This window comes from Arachis hypogaea, chromosome 11 (genome assembly GCF_003086295.3).
Source record: "Arachis hypogaea cultivar Tifrunner chromosome 11, arahy.Tifrunner.gnm2.J5K5, whole genome shotgun sequence".
NCBI lineage: Eukaryota > Viridiplantae > Streptophyta > Magnoliopsida > Fabales > Fabaceae > Arachis > Arachis hypogaea.
In genome coordinates, this window is record NC_092046.1 from 1,316,462 (window position 1) to 1,329,458 (window position 12,997).

Below are 12,997 nucleotides of genomic sequence, written 5' to 3' on the forward strand. Positions count from 1 at the left end.
TTTTTTTTTGTATATAGAATATAATTTATTTATATAAAATTATAAATTATGTTCATATTATCAGAATAAATTTGAACTAATTTATGAATTTTTTGTAATTAAACTTAAATTTTTAATCGAATTCTGAATTAAACATCATTTTTATGAGTCGAACTTGAGTGTAGTATGACTTGACTTAACAAGCCTATATTTATTTAATAATTATTAAATTTTATTAAGACCTTAGACAATATATTTAAACTCTATTTTCTAGTTTCGGTTGGATTACGTTACTTTGGGCATTAATATATAGAACAAAACTTTTAGTTGTATAAATCCTTAAAGGTTACTAAATGCCTTAATTGTTGGTTTCAAGTTTATGGATAGATGTTTATACTTTAAAGTCCGTTATTATGTTTTCTTCACTTTATTAGTTTATTTCTTTGTTTTAAAATATTTGTCACTCTCATATTATCTTTGAATTACTCTTAATTTAAAATGTTTCAATAATTATGTTTTCAAATACATGTGTAAAGTATTTAATTTCTAATAACCATTAATTAACAATGCTCATTTTTTCTAGTTGGTGTGCATGCAAAAATATTAATTAATATCTATTTCTGTAATAATATGCGATATATAATAATTAATAAATATTAAATAAGACAAATTCTTATTATTTTTTGTTATTTTTTTACCAAATATTTTTGAATACTATATTTATATATCTTCCACGTGATATCCTCTCATATAGATACTTAATTAAATAATGTAATATACAATCAACATCAAATCATTAATATCTCAATCTCACGTTAGATAAGCTGATTGATTGTATCAAAGAACAAAGATATATAATTTTTTGCAAGAATTTTCAAGGGGAAATTAAATGACTAAGGACAAGAAAGAATAAGAAGAAGAATGAAGGATGGTATATCTTTGTCTTTGCAGGCCAAAGGTATGTCTCAGAATTAAAGGCACAAAAATAATAATAATAATAATATAATATTTTAATTTTAAGAGTAAGAATTAAGAATGTAATGCCATGGCGGACCCCTTACCACCTTGCATTGAGAAAAACACTGCAACTAAAAAGAGTTCTCATTATTATTATTGTCTTAGATTAATAACGAAAATATTTGATAATAAAAAAAATAATAAAAGACAATTAAAATTTATTTTATTTAGTATTTATTAATTATTGTTAAAATTAATAAATATTAAATAAAATAAATTTGGATTATTTTTTTGTATTGTCTCCCTAACATTATCGAATAAATAATTAGGAGTTTGGTAAACAAACGTAAACTAAAAATTATTTATTAAATCAGTCAATATATATGTATAATTTGTATATATATTTATTTACTAATTAAATAATTTATCACTAAAATTATTAGAATAATAGTGACTGATTTTATTAGTGATTTTTAGTGTATATTTGTTTTAAAGTCTAACAATAAAAAAATATATATATATTATACAACAGTAAACAAATAATCAAAATTTGATTTTTCAAGAAACTCAAATTATATATTATTTTAAAAGAATTAAAATAAATTATAGTAACTACTCTTCAATAATGAACTTAAAAAAATTATTAAAGAGTATTTTTGTAAAATTTTAAACCAAAATTTGCAACATTTAGAATTATATCAAACTGAAACTTAAGCTAAAGTTAATTAAATGAAAAAATTCCGACCTAACTAAAAAGGATAAAGGAAACCCCCTATATATAACAGATTCTATCTTGCACGAAAAAAGAAACCCTATATTGTAGGAGTCTTAATTATAAAAACCAATTAATGATAATGATGAATAAAATTTCTTGTATCATTTTGATAATTAACTTTGGTTTAAATGGATCTATATACGTTTCATAATAATGTGTGATTCATGTTCCAGCTTTAATTTAGTCAGGAAACGATATACAAATTTCCTTTATGATGGTATTTAATAACAGAAAATTTAGCCAAATATAAAAAATAACAAAAAACTTAGTTAAATATAGAAAATATCAATCAATAACTGAGTTATAATTTGAAAATATAAATAAATATAGATAATATCAATTTGTATATAATTTAGGAAAATTTTTATTGTTTAATTTATAATTAGTCTCGATTTTTTAAAAATTTTTATTGGTGTGTGAGGATATTAGTTGTATATATGTGCGGTTTATGAAATGAAGAAAACAGATTAGAGAGAACAATTTCTATTAGTATTATATTTGTCTATTTATTTTTTATAAATATACAAATGTATATATGTAATCTTGCAATTTATAGAATTTTTATAAAAAATAAAAAATCTGGTGATGGATTATTGCAAAAAAGATTTAAGGTTAAAATTAATTTCATCAACGGTAATGAAATTTCTTCCTAATTTAAAAGAAAATACAGCATATCTATCTTGTAACCATACATATATATATATATATATATATATATATATATATATATATATATATATATATATATATATATATATATATATATATATATATATATATATATATATAAAAGCACCCAATATTTTGTTTCTTTAGATTCCTGTATGACTTATATATAGGGCTGGCAATGGATAGGATAGGGTAGGGTTTGGACTCTACTCTAACCTTATCTGCGGGTTGAAAATTTTATTAAAACTCTACTCTACTCTATTTGTGAGTTGAAAATCTTTCAATCCTAATCCTACCCGCACCCTAAAATTCTAAACCCTATCCTATCCGCAGAAATATCAAAATTTTTTAAAATAAATATAAAATTCAATCATTTCAAATTTTATACATATTAATAACATAAAAAATAAAAAACTAATGCTCTAAATTACTAAATTAACTAACTAGTTTAGTAGTTGTTCACTTATTGTAAGTCATTACATAAGGGAGGTTGTGGGTTTAACTCTCACTTCCTTCACTATATACTCAATTTTTAATAAAATATGTGTTATATATGAGGTACAACATACCCGGACCGTACCCTACCCTACTCGCAGCACGTCGGATAACCTACCCTACCCGAATGGGTTAGACCGGGTTGAGTACCCGCGGCAAGGGTATGAATTGCCAGCCCTATATATATATATATATATATATATATATATATATATATATATATATATATATGTTGAATTCATTAATACTCACACATTTAGCTAAATGGTGCTGCTGTTTGACCATAAAATCATTATATATACCATCAACTGTCTTAGTCTACTTATAATTAACAATATAATATATATAGTTATATATATACACTATAATTACTATCAATATATGGACCTTTTATATTTCAATACAAAGATCTTAGGTAATCTTACATACTTTATAATATGTTTTCAGTGGGCCATGGTCAGAAGTTTGATTTCAAAGAAAACAAAATTAGTTGCCAATGCTATATGCTCACACAATAATCAAATTTTGCTTGAACCCTAAGAACCAAACATTTAAAAAAAAAAAAAATTCATATTGCATGAAACTCACATTTTAACAACCACCTTAGACATCATTGTTACATGCTATATATATATTATTTTCCATATAAAAACCCTCCAAATTCTTTAATTTTTTTGAATCCCACAATCAACACAACACAATTTAACATCTTCTTCTTCTTCTTCTTATCTTTATGATGTCTAAATCAAATAGTGTAAGAAAACATGTTCTTGAGAAGAGCAAGAGTGTGAAAGAAACACGTTATAATAATAATCATAATAATAATAATAGTAGTAAAAATAATAATAATCATAAAGCATTATTATTGAGCCAAAGTTTCTTCCCAAAATTCTTAAAGAAAGTTTACCCAATTGGTCTTCAAAAAAGCAATTCATCTTTGTCTTTGTCTTCAATATCATTGTCTTTGTCTCAAAACTCAAATGATTCATTATTGTCTCAAGCTGATGATTCAGTCACTAATACTACTCCACTTGATGAGAAGATTTCATTGGCATTGCGTTTGATTTCACCACAAACTACTAGTCATGAAGTTCTTAGAGATGAGGTTAATATTAATAACTCACTGCCTAAAATTGTTCATCATCAACAACAACCAAGTTCACTAACAATATTACTCAACAATGATGATGATGAGCCTGGTGAATTGAGAAGATGCAATTGGATCACAAAGAATAGTGGTATGATTTATTTATGATCAATTTTATTTTCACTTTAATTATCTTATTAATATTATATGCACACGAAAAATTAGTTATTAAATCAGTCATTATCTATTTTTATATATAAATATATATTTTTTAATTTATTTTTAATATATCTATTATAAATAGTTAAATTAGTAACTAATTTTTAGGTATATGTGACATAGTTATTTTTTTAATTAAATTATGGTTATTATGAGTCTAGTGTATACGACAGTAGTAATATTGTTGCTTTTGTGACCCCTATGGCCTAAAAGTAACATTTTTTTTATTATTATAGATATTTTGGCTGTGTTTTATTAATTATAGTGATTATTATTGTATATATTGTTAACCCCATCTACTAGTATATAAGAATTACTACAACAAAAACGCTATTTAGCGGCGGTTTTCGAAAAGACGCAGCGAATTACAAACCTGATAGAAATATAGTAGCGGTTTAAGAAAAACTGTCGCTAAATGTCGACCTGATTGCAACCCTAACTTCTATCTCACTATATGCGCTGCAGTTTGTCTTTTCGCGACGGTTTCACAAAACCGCCGCAAAATAACCGGCGCTATCTTAAGAAATTGTTGTAGTGAATCTTGTGTGTAAGATTACCTTTTTTTTTTCAACAAAATTTTATATATCATTAGGCTCTTTCTTTTCTCTTGGGATGAACAATAAGTTATTATTGTGCAAAGTATGAAGAATATACATAGTAGTAATTTTTAGTGAGTCATAACTATAACTTTTGTTACTCTCATCAATTGTTAACTTTTAAACAAAAATAATTATTTGAATTTTTGAATATAATCTGATATATATATATATATAATTACCTAATAATTAAGTTGAAGTTCTCATCACCACTCATCATAATGCTAAGAAATTGTATATTATTTGGATTGGTTTGTTTCTAAATATTTACAAAAAAAAAAATGCAAAACATATTTTTTTATTATTATATTCCCTCTGAAAACAAGTCTTTATTATATATTCTATTATCACAAGATTCTATTTTATGTAATGAAGGTTCAAAGAACCATATTGTTTAATTTATTTCTACTTAGTTCAAATGTCAAATCATGCCTATATATGAATTTGGTTGTTTATTTTGTGTTGCTTAACTTAATTAATTACTTATCTGAAGAAGTAAATTAAATAATGAAATTAAAGTTGGTACTTTGTTACAATCAGTTATAATGTTATTGACAATAAAAATAACAATAATTGAAAAATAGTGTTGACCAAATTCTTGTTGGAGCTAACATTTATGATGTTCATCTAAAAAATTTAAAACACTACCATATATATACAATTTTAAGTCATATCTTCCTCAACTATATATGGTTGGGTTCCACCTACTTCTAACTATTTATAAGTTGACTCTAACAATGTTATTTTTTTTTTTAGGTCTAATTACTCTGTTGGTCTCTATAGTTTTGCGAAATTTTCAATTAGGTTCCTATACTTTTTTTCTTTTTAATTGAGTCCTTGTACCAAATTTTATTTTTAATTAGATCCCTATACTTTTTTTTTTCTTTTATTTGGGTTCCTGCACCAATTTTTTTCCTTAATTGGATCCTATATAATTAACCAATTACTGTTAAGAGGGACCGAATTGAAAAAAATATTTGGTGCAGGGACCCAATTAAAAAAAAAAAAAAATATAAGAACCTAATTGAAAATTTTGTGAAACTATAGAGATCAACAGAGTAATTAAACATTTTTTTTATCACCTAATATATTAAATATGGAATGAATGATTATATACACTTACACAAAAACATTATAGATTTAGTATTTTTTTATTAACCAATACAAATTAAACATAAAAGTTGTGTTTGAATATTATTGCTGGCATAGAAAAATACAAAAAAGTAGACATAAAAAATTATTTTTCTTCTTGCAGATAAGGTGTATATAGAATTTCATGATGAATGCTGGGGAGTTCCAGCTTATGATGACAAGTAAGTATAGAGTGTGTAATAACATGTTTATAATTTTAGCCTATTATTTTATCTTTTTCATTTTCATTATAATTATAAAAAAATTTAGTTCCTAATTAATTACTTTTTAAAAAATAAAAAATTAAAGAGGTTGTCTTTTTTTCTTAATATATCATAACTAACAACATAGAATAGAACAATATTTTGGCACATATGTAATTATCAATAAAGACATATATTAACAGAAAAATGTATTAAAAAAAAAAAAAACACCAACAACCTATAATGCATTATTGATTCCAAATTAATTAAAGTCTCTTGATTATATTGTTGGTTGAATTATTATGAAACAGCAAATTGTTTGAACTGCTAGCATTGTGTGGATTGCTTATGGATTACAATTGGACAGAAATTCTAAAAAGAAAGGAAACACTTAGGTATTATTATTATTATTATTATTATTATTATTATTATTATTATTATTATTATTATTATTATTATTATGATGATGATGATGATGATGATGATGATGATGTAAATATTCCTAATAATTGTGTATCTAAGTTTTAATTATTTTTTGTAAGTAATTATATTAAAAATACATATGGGTATATATAGTAATTAGATTATTATATGTGTTTGGCACAGAGAAGTTTTTGCTGGGTTTGATCCAAATATTGTTGCAAAAATGGAGGAAAAGGAAATCATGGACATAATATCAAACAAGGCACTTTCTTTAGCAGATAGTAGAATCATGTGCATAGTAGACAATGCTAAATGCATAATGAAGGCAAGTACACATTTTTATTACAATCCCGTTATGTTATTAACAGCATTTCTGCAAATTTCTGCCAACTCTTATTTATAACTGTGTTTAATGGAAGTATCTTTATGGATGTGTCTAATAAAAATATCTTTTTTATAGCTGTATTTAATAGAAGTATCTTTATAAATCTATTTTCTGGATGTGTCTCTTTATATATGTATTTAAAATATAATAATTAATTATTGTTGATAATAAATTGACAGATAATATGTTGGTACCATATACTTTTCCTTTTTATTATTATATTCATGTCTATATAATTTTTTTTATTAATTTCTTTAGCAGTTATATATACTATTTATTTGAAGTTTTGAACCCATAATTGAAGTATTTATTTCTTAAGACTCAAATTATCTTGTGGTAGTAGATGGAGAAAAGATAACTTCATTTCTATAAATAAAATTAAATCACTTAATGTATTTTTTTTCATACTTACATTAACCTCCCAAAATGTTTTATCAAAAAGAAAAGAGTTTCAAATTTCATAACATACAATATAATTAATAATACCATCTAATTTTTACAAATTAAAAAAGCACCATATATAATATGATCCAACATTGTAGAAGGATAAAACAAATTTTTTTTTTTTCAAAATTAATGGTCAAAATAACATCTGAAAGATTATCCATAAGTCAAACATTATGTCAGCATGCCACATGACGTTTAATTTAACATATCATTATCTAATATATAGAAAAATTAATTTGATTCACAGTTATATCTTTTAAAAATTAATTTAAAGATTGATGTATAATTAATTTTTTTAAGAATTATTTTGACCATTAATTCTTAATAGAGTAAAGTATCGTTTTTGTCCCAACGTTTGGGGTAAATTCTATTTGTGTCCCTAACGTTTAAATCGTCCTATTTGTATCCCTAACGTTTGTAAAAGATATTTAATGTTATCCTACCGTCAATTACACATCATGAACGCTTTAGTTTGAGTTTTAAAAATCTATTCTTAAAGTTAGAATACAAATGTCTGGGATAGAATCGATGATCCACTGCGAAAAATAGCTCATCAAAAGTTGAAACTAATTTCTACAACGTTACATAATTCACTTTTCTAGGGACATAATTGAATCTAAACACAAATAGTGGGTATAATATTAAAATCGAACACATCCAAGTGATACCTAATTGAGAATGAATACATCTAAATGAAAATAATTGAAAAATATAATCTGATTTGTTAGTATAATTGATAGTAGGATAACATTGAATCACTTTTATAAACGTTAGGGACACAAATATAACGATTTAAACGTTAGAGACACAAATAGGACTTACCCCAAACATTGGAGACAAAAACGATACTTTACTTTTCTTAATATTATTCATCCTAGTTTTTTTATTTATTTTTGTTAATGAGAAATCCTTAAATTATTATTATTATTATTATTATTTGTGGACAGATTGTGAGAGAATTTGGATCATTCAGTAGCTACATATGGGGCTATGTGAACCACAAACCAATAATAAACAGATACAGGTACCCAAGAAATGTGCCATTGAGAAGCCCAAAAGCTGAGGCCCTTAGTAAGGACTTGGTCAAACGTGGGTTTAGGTTTGTGGGCCCAGTTATTGTTCACTCTTTCATGCAAGCTGCAGGGTTGACCATTGACCATCTTCTTCATTGTTATAGGCATAGTGATTGTGTGAGATTAGCTGAAAGACCTTGGAGGCATATCTAATTAACATCATGTCACTATCACCTTTTTTTTTTTTTTTTTTTTACTTTTAAAAACAATGTAATAACTCAATGATTAATGCATATTTGTTATACTTATTTTTGTTCATTTATTAACCAATATTTAATCAAATTTTAGTAGGGTTGATGTTTTATACAGAGTGAATGATAAATGAATTTATATGATATTTTATGTACAATAATTATATATTATATAATTGATTAAATTTAATTTGATTTTTCACTATTTAGCAACCAAGGGGTGTTTTATCTTTTTATTTTCATTCATTTTGTTTTTGAATTATGCTTTTCTTTTTTGGTGATTTAATATTCACAGTTCATTATGTATCTATTTTTATTTGAAAAAAATGATACTTTCAATTAGAGTGATTGTGAGACATTCAAACTCTTTGAGTTGGTATGGCAAGTGCATAAAAAAATGAGAAGATGTAGATTTCAAAAGTGATTGATGCAATCTCATTAAGGAAAAGTTTAATGTCTAGAAACAAACATAAAAAAAAGGGAATATATCAAATAATATCCATTTATAAGTTTTTAAAGACTAATTTAACCTATTTCATAATTTTGGAGAATTATTTTAAATGGTTATTTCTTTTTTTTTTTTTCACAATCAAGTATCTACGATCAAATAAAGTAGCTAATCTCTTATTAGCTTATAGGTATTTTGATAGATGAAATCGTTGATCCAAAATTTTAAAATTTTTTTATATTCAAAATAAAATTTTGACCCAAAATTTAAAAATTTATCCATACTCAAAGTAAAATTTGATCCTTCAATTCTTAATTAAAAGAAGACAAGTCCTTTAATTTGGCTTAAGTCATGAACAACAGTGTTGAAGAGATTTGTAAAAATACTTTTTTACTTGATGTTTACTTAGTTGTGAATAATTCTTTTTGGACATGGAATAGTTTTTTAAAATCAAACTGTGATTTATTTTGGGCCCTTATTGGGCTTTAATCCCAAGTAAAGTGTATCATATAAACCCAATATATAAAAAACTAGTCCTCTCAGTAAAAAAATAAAATAAAATAAAATAACTATCTTGTGTTGATGGAGTGGTCAGTTCACTCGTCTACTTAAGCAAGTGTTGGGTTCAAATCTCACATTGTGCATGCAGCAACCATGACCAGCGACAGATCCTTAGATAGAGTTCCGATCTGCGACGAATTAGTCATTAATCTGTCAGGCTAGGAGATACTACGCGCAACCAAAAATAAAATAACAACCACGTATGGTATTCAAGTCTTAGGATTCCAGTATCACAAAAAGAAAAAAAAACAAGTAGTCTTAGGATCGTAGCAAGCTTATGCTACAGACCTCATCACTGTTTGAGAATCACCTCTCACTACGGTAGCTAATCTATGGCTTTTTTATTTTTAAATTTAATTTTTTTAATTTTTAATTGAGAATTGAGTCTCTCTTTTAGTTTAGTATTTGTTATGGTTACTTGCACAGTTGCATACAAGGTGTTTGATGAAATGCCCGAAAGAAATTAGAAACACCTCCTATTGAATGGAATTAATGATTTGATTTTGTATTTTCATTTTCATTTTCGATTTCTAGCTTTTGATGGATAAATGAGTATCATAATCATGAAAAAGAAAATAGTAGCTTCTGGTCATTGCATGAATTAAGTTAAGTACTTGCATATTTGTATGTTTTGTTCATATGAGTGTATCCGTGGTTTTGTTTTTAAAATTGTTGTCACTGCAATAACTTGCATCTATCTTGCTGTTTTTGTTTGATTTCACATTTTGCTTGATACTTGCTTTCTGTTTTATGTTTAATTATCCATCCTCGTGGCTTCATTTGTACTTACCCTATTTTTGTATTTTCCTTTATGTTCTCAAGGTGTATTTGTTTCGTTGATTCCAATATATTGAGAAGGTGCAAGTTTAGGTGTGGTGATGTTATGAGTAGCAATGATGTAAGAGATAATTATGGTTAAAATCAATTGTTTTAGATGAGTTTATACTGATGGCCCTTGAAGCAGGAGCATTCGAAAGCATTCATCCTTCTCGCTTTATCTGCTTCACTATACCGAATCCATCTTGTTCAGATTCGCTGCTCCGAGTTGCTGTGCTTGACTCACATATCCAACCTGCTGATGACAGCCCTCAAGTTGGTGGCATGTTAGTTCCGGATGGCCGTGAAGCGGATTGGATCTTCTCTACCGAATCAGGTCATTCTCAGCTTCTGTATAGTTCTCAGGGAATATCTCGTTTAATTTTGGTAGGAAACCAATTGAAGGAGGGTGATTGTACATCGAATATTTATCATCGTCCATTAGAATGTTCATTGCATCAGCAGGGATTCGAGGTGTGGTCTAAGCCTCTTCTCTTGGCTTTGTCTCCTAGATCTCTGTTCAAGAATGGTATCCCTGAGATACCCCTTTTGAATTATGAAGATAATTTAATTTCTAGTGTAGTAATTCATCGATGTGTTGGATGTCTTGTTGGTGAGATGTTGGTTGAAGATGTTGAAATTGAAATCGAAAGTGAGAATGGTATTCATCATAGTAGCCTTAAAAGAGAGTTTCGAAGGCGGTTGAGGTTTAAGAGGATGCCTAATTTGATTCAAACAGAGATTCATATAGTTCCAGAAACAGACCATAGTTGTGATGGTGTAAGCATCAAAGATGTGGAGTTTATGCTTGATCATCGGGTTTTGGTGCATCCTTACTTGGCCCCAATGGTGGCTAGTCTTTCGTTGATCAGCGAAAACATCGCAAGGCAAATTCAAGATGGGTTTAAACCAAAAGCTTTATGCCTTGGGGTTGGAGGTGGAGCTTTGCTTACTTTCTTGACAACTCAATTGGGTTTTGAGGTCACGGGTGTGGAGAACGACGGCGAAGTTTTGAGTGTGGCAAAGCACTATTTTGGATTGGAAGCTGATGAATCTATTCGAGTTGTTATCGGAGATGGAATTGAATTTACGAAGAAGATTGCATACCACAAAAAGATGCACAATGGTAGTTCTTTTGCTAGTTCCGAGCATAATGATTTTGATCACTTTTTAGATGCCAAGATCAGCCCTAATTTTGATGTTGTTATGGTAGATCTAGATTCAAGAGACATACGAAACGACACTAGTTCGCCGCCGTTGGAATTTGTCAGAAGGGATGTTCTTCTTGCTGCTAAATCAATTCTGTCCGAAAACGGAATTCTTGTTATTAATGTCATTCCTCTGAGCAAGTCCTTCTATGAGTCCCTGGAAAACCATTTGCATGAAGTTTTCTGTGAACTGCACAAGATAGATGTAAGAAATGGCGAAAATTTTGTTCTTATTGCTGCTGTATCGCCTCAGATTTCTCCTGTTTCGGATCATTGCGATTCATTTCTCATGCAATTGAAATCAGTGATTCCAGAATCATGGATAAATTCCATAAGCAAGATATGATGTCTTACCATCCAGTTTCTGCACTGCAGTACTAATTGAACATTTGTAACTTCTTGAATTGTTTTGATGTAAACATTTCAAAAATTTAATTGTAAAGCTCAAACTCATAAACTCGATCTAGGGACATAAACTTGTAAATGCATTGCGAGTCTCCAGAATATGATCATTTTGGTGAAGGAAGTTGAATGACACATTTTATTCATATCTTCATTGATGTTGGGGGTTTACTTGTGCTTTAAATTGTTATCCAGTGTAAAATAATCACATCTTTGAGCAAGGATTTCAAGACCTTGGAACAGAGGATAATTGGATTAATGCTGAAAATAATCTCTAAGAGATTATCATTGAGTCAAGATAATATTAATATGTATTTTAATAAAATTAGGTTTCTTTTTAATTTTTGGGTTGGAGTACATTGAAGTGCAAGGGAATTTTTCGGATTTAAAGTGACCGAAACAACCATTTTAGTTTGTTGGACTGGAAGATACCGTAAAAAATTCCAAAAATTCTTCAATTAGGTATCAAGGATAAAAGTTTATATCACATGACAAAAAAAAAACCCTTTAAAAGAACACTAAAAAAAAGCACCCATAATAGAGAGATATTTCATGGTGTGACTAAGAATGTTGGTGGAAACTCAGGTGTCAGTCGACTTCACGCGAAGTTGATATCTGAGAGTCGTTAGATAATTTGACTGATTTGACTAAATTTTCATCTAACGGCTCTCGGATATCAACTTCACCTGAATTTTCACCAAGAATGTTTCATTCTTTCTGCCCACATAATCCAAAGGTAGAGAGAGTAACCAAGAATCCTCATCCTCATAATTTTCAATTAACATTCTATGAAACTTGAGCCTCAAGAGTATTTTAATTTCCATGTCTAACCTTTGTCTATCATTCACAGACATGTGCCTTGGTCTCTACCTGCTTTTATTCTTTATATGTGACTGAATCACACATAAAAAAGGGTTTCTCTTGACACAAAT

The 12,997-nt window shown here is 27.3% G+C and overlaps 2 protein-coding genes across 4 annotated transcripts; both read left to right on the forward strand.

The window, feature by feature from the left end:
• Positions 1 to 3,551: 3,551 nt before the first annotated feature.
• Positions 3,552 to 8,705, forward strand: LOC112719742 (uncharacterized). 2 transcript variants are annotated; one of them, XM_025770415.3, is made up of 5 exons: positions 3,552 to 4,113; positions 6,033 to 6,090; positions 6,423 to 6,506; positions 6,718 to 6,859; positions 8,314 to 8,705. In XM_025770415.3, the coding sequence occupies exons 1-5, from the start codon at positions 3,609 to 3,611 to the stop codon at positions 8,590 to 8,592; spliced, it is 1,068 nt and encodes a 355-aa protein (XP_025626200.1). In that variant the 5' UTR covers positions 3,552 to 3,608; the 3' UTR covers positions 8,593 to 8,705. The 2 variants fall into 2 exon arrangements, with proteins under 2 accessions (XP_025626200.1, XP_072063968.1); XM_072207867.1 differs by lacking the exon at positions 6,423 to 6,506 and having other exon boundaries at positions 3,559 to 4,113.
• A 1,012-nt stretch (positions 8,706 to 9,717) lies between these two features.
• Positions 9,718 to 12,223, forward strand: LOC112719743 (uncharacterized). Of its 2 annotated transcripts, XM_025770419.3 has the most exons (3): positions 9,821 to 9,960; positions 10,462 to 11,581; positions 11,669 to 12,223. In XM_025770419.3, exons 2-3 carry the CDS (start codon positions 10,588 to 10,590, stop codon positions 12,007 to 12,009), a joined length of 1,335 nt encoding a protein of 444 aa, XP_025626204.1. In that variant the 5' UTR covers positions 9,821 to 9,960; positions 10,462 to 10,587; the 3' UTR covers positions 12,010 to 12,223. The 2 variants fall into 2 exon arrangements, with proteins under 2 accessions (XP_025626202.1, XP_025626204.1); XM_025770417.3 differs by having other exon boundaries at positions 9,718 to 9,960; positions 10,462 to 12,223.
• The last annotated feature ends 774 nt before the right edge of the window (positions 12,224 to 12,997 follow it).

Coding starts and splice junctions, on each gene's coding strand:
- LOC112719742 (XM_025770415.3), top strand. CDS start 3,609: ATGATGTCTAAATCAAATAGTGTAAGAAAACATGTTCTTGAGAAGAGC. Junction 6,091..6,422: donor GTTCCAGCTTATGATGACAA/GTAAGTATAGAG, acceptor ATTATGAAACAG/CAAATTGTTTGAACTGCTAG. Junction 6,860..8,313: donor ATGCTAAATGCATAATGAAG/GCAAGTACACAT, acceptor ATTTGTGGACAG/ATTGTGAGAGAATTTGGATC.
- LOC112719743 (XM_025770417.3), top strand. CDS start 10,588: ATGGCCCTTGAAGCAGGAGCATTCGAAAGCATTCATCCTTCTCGCTTT.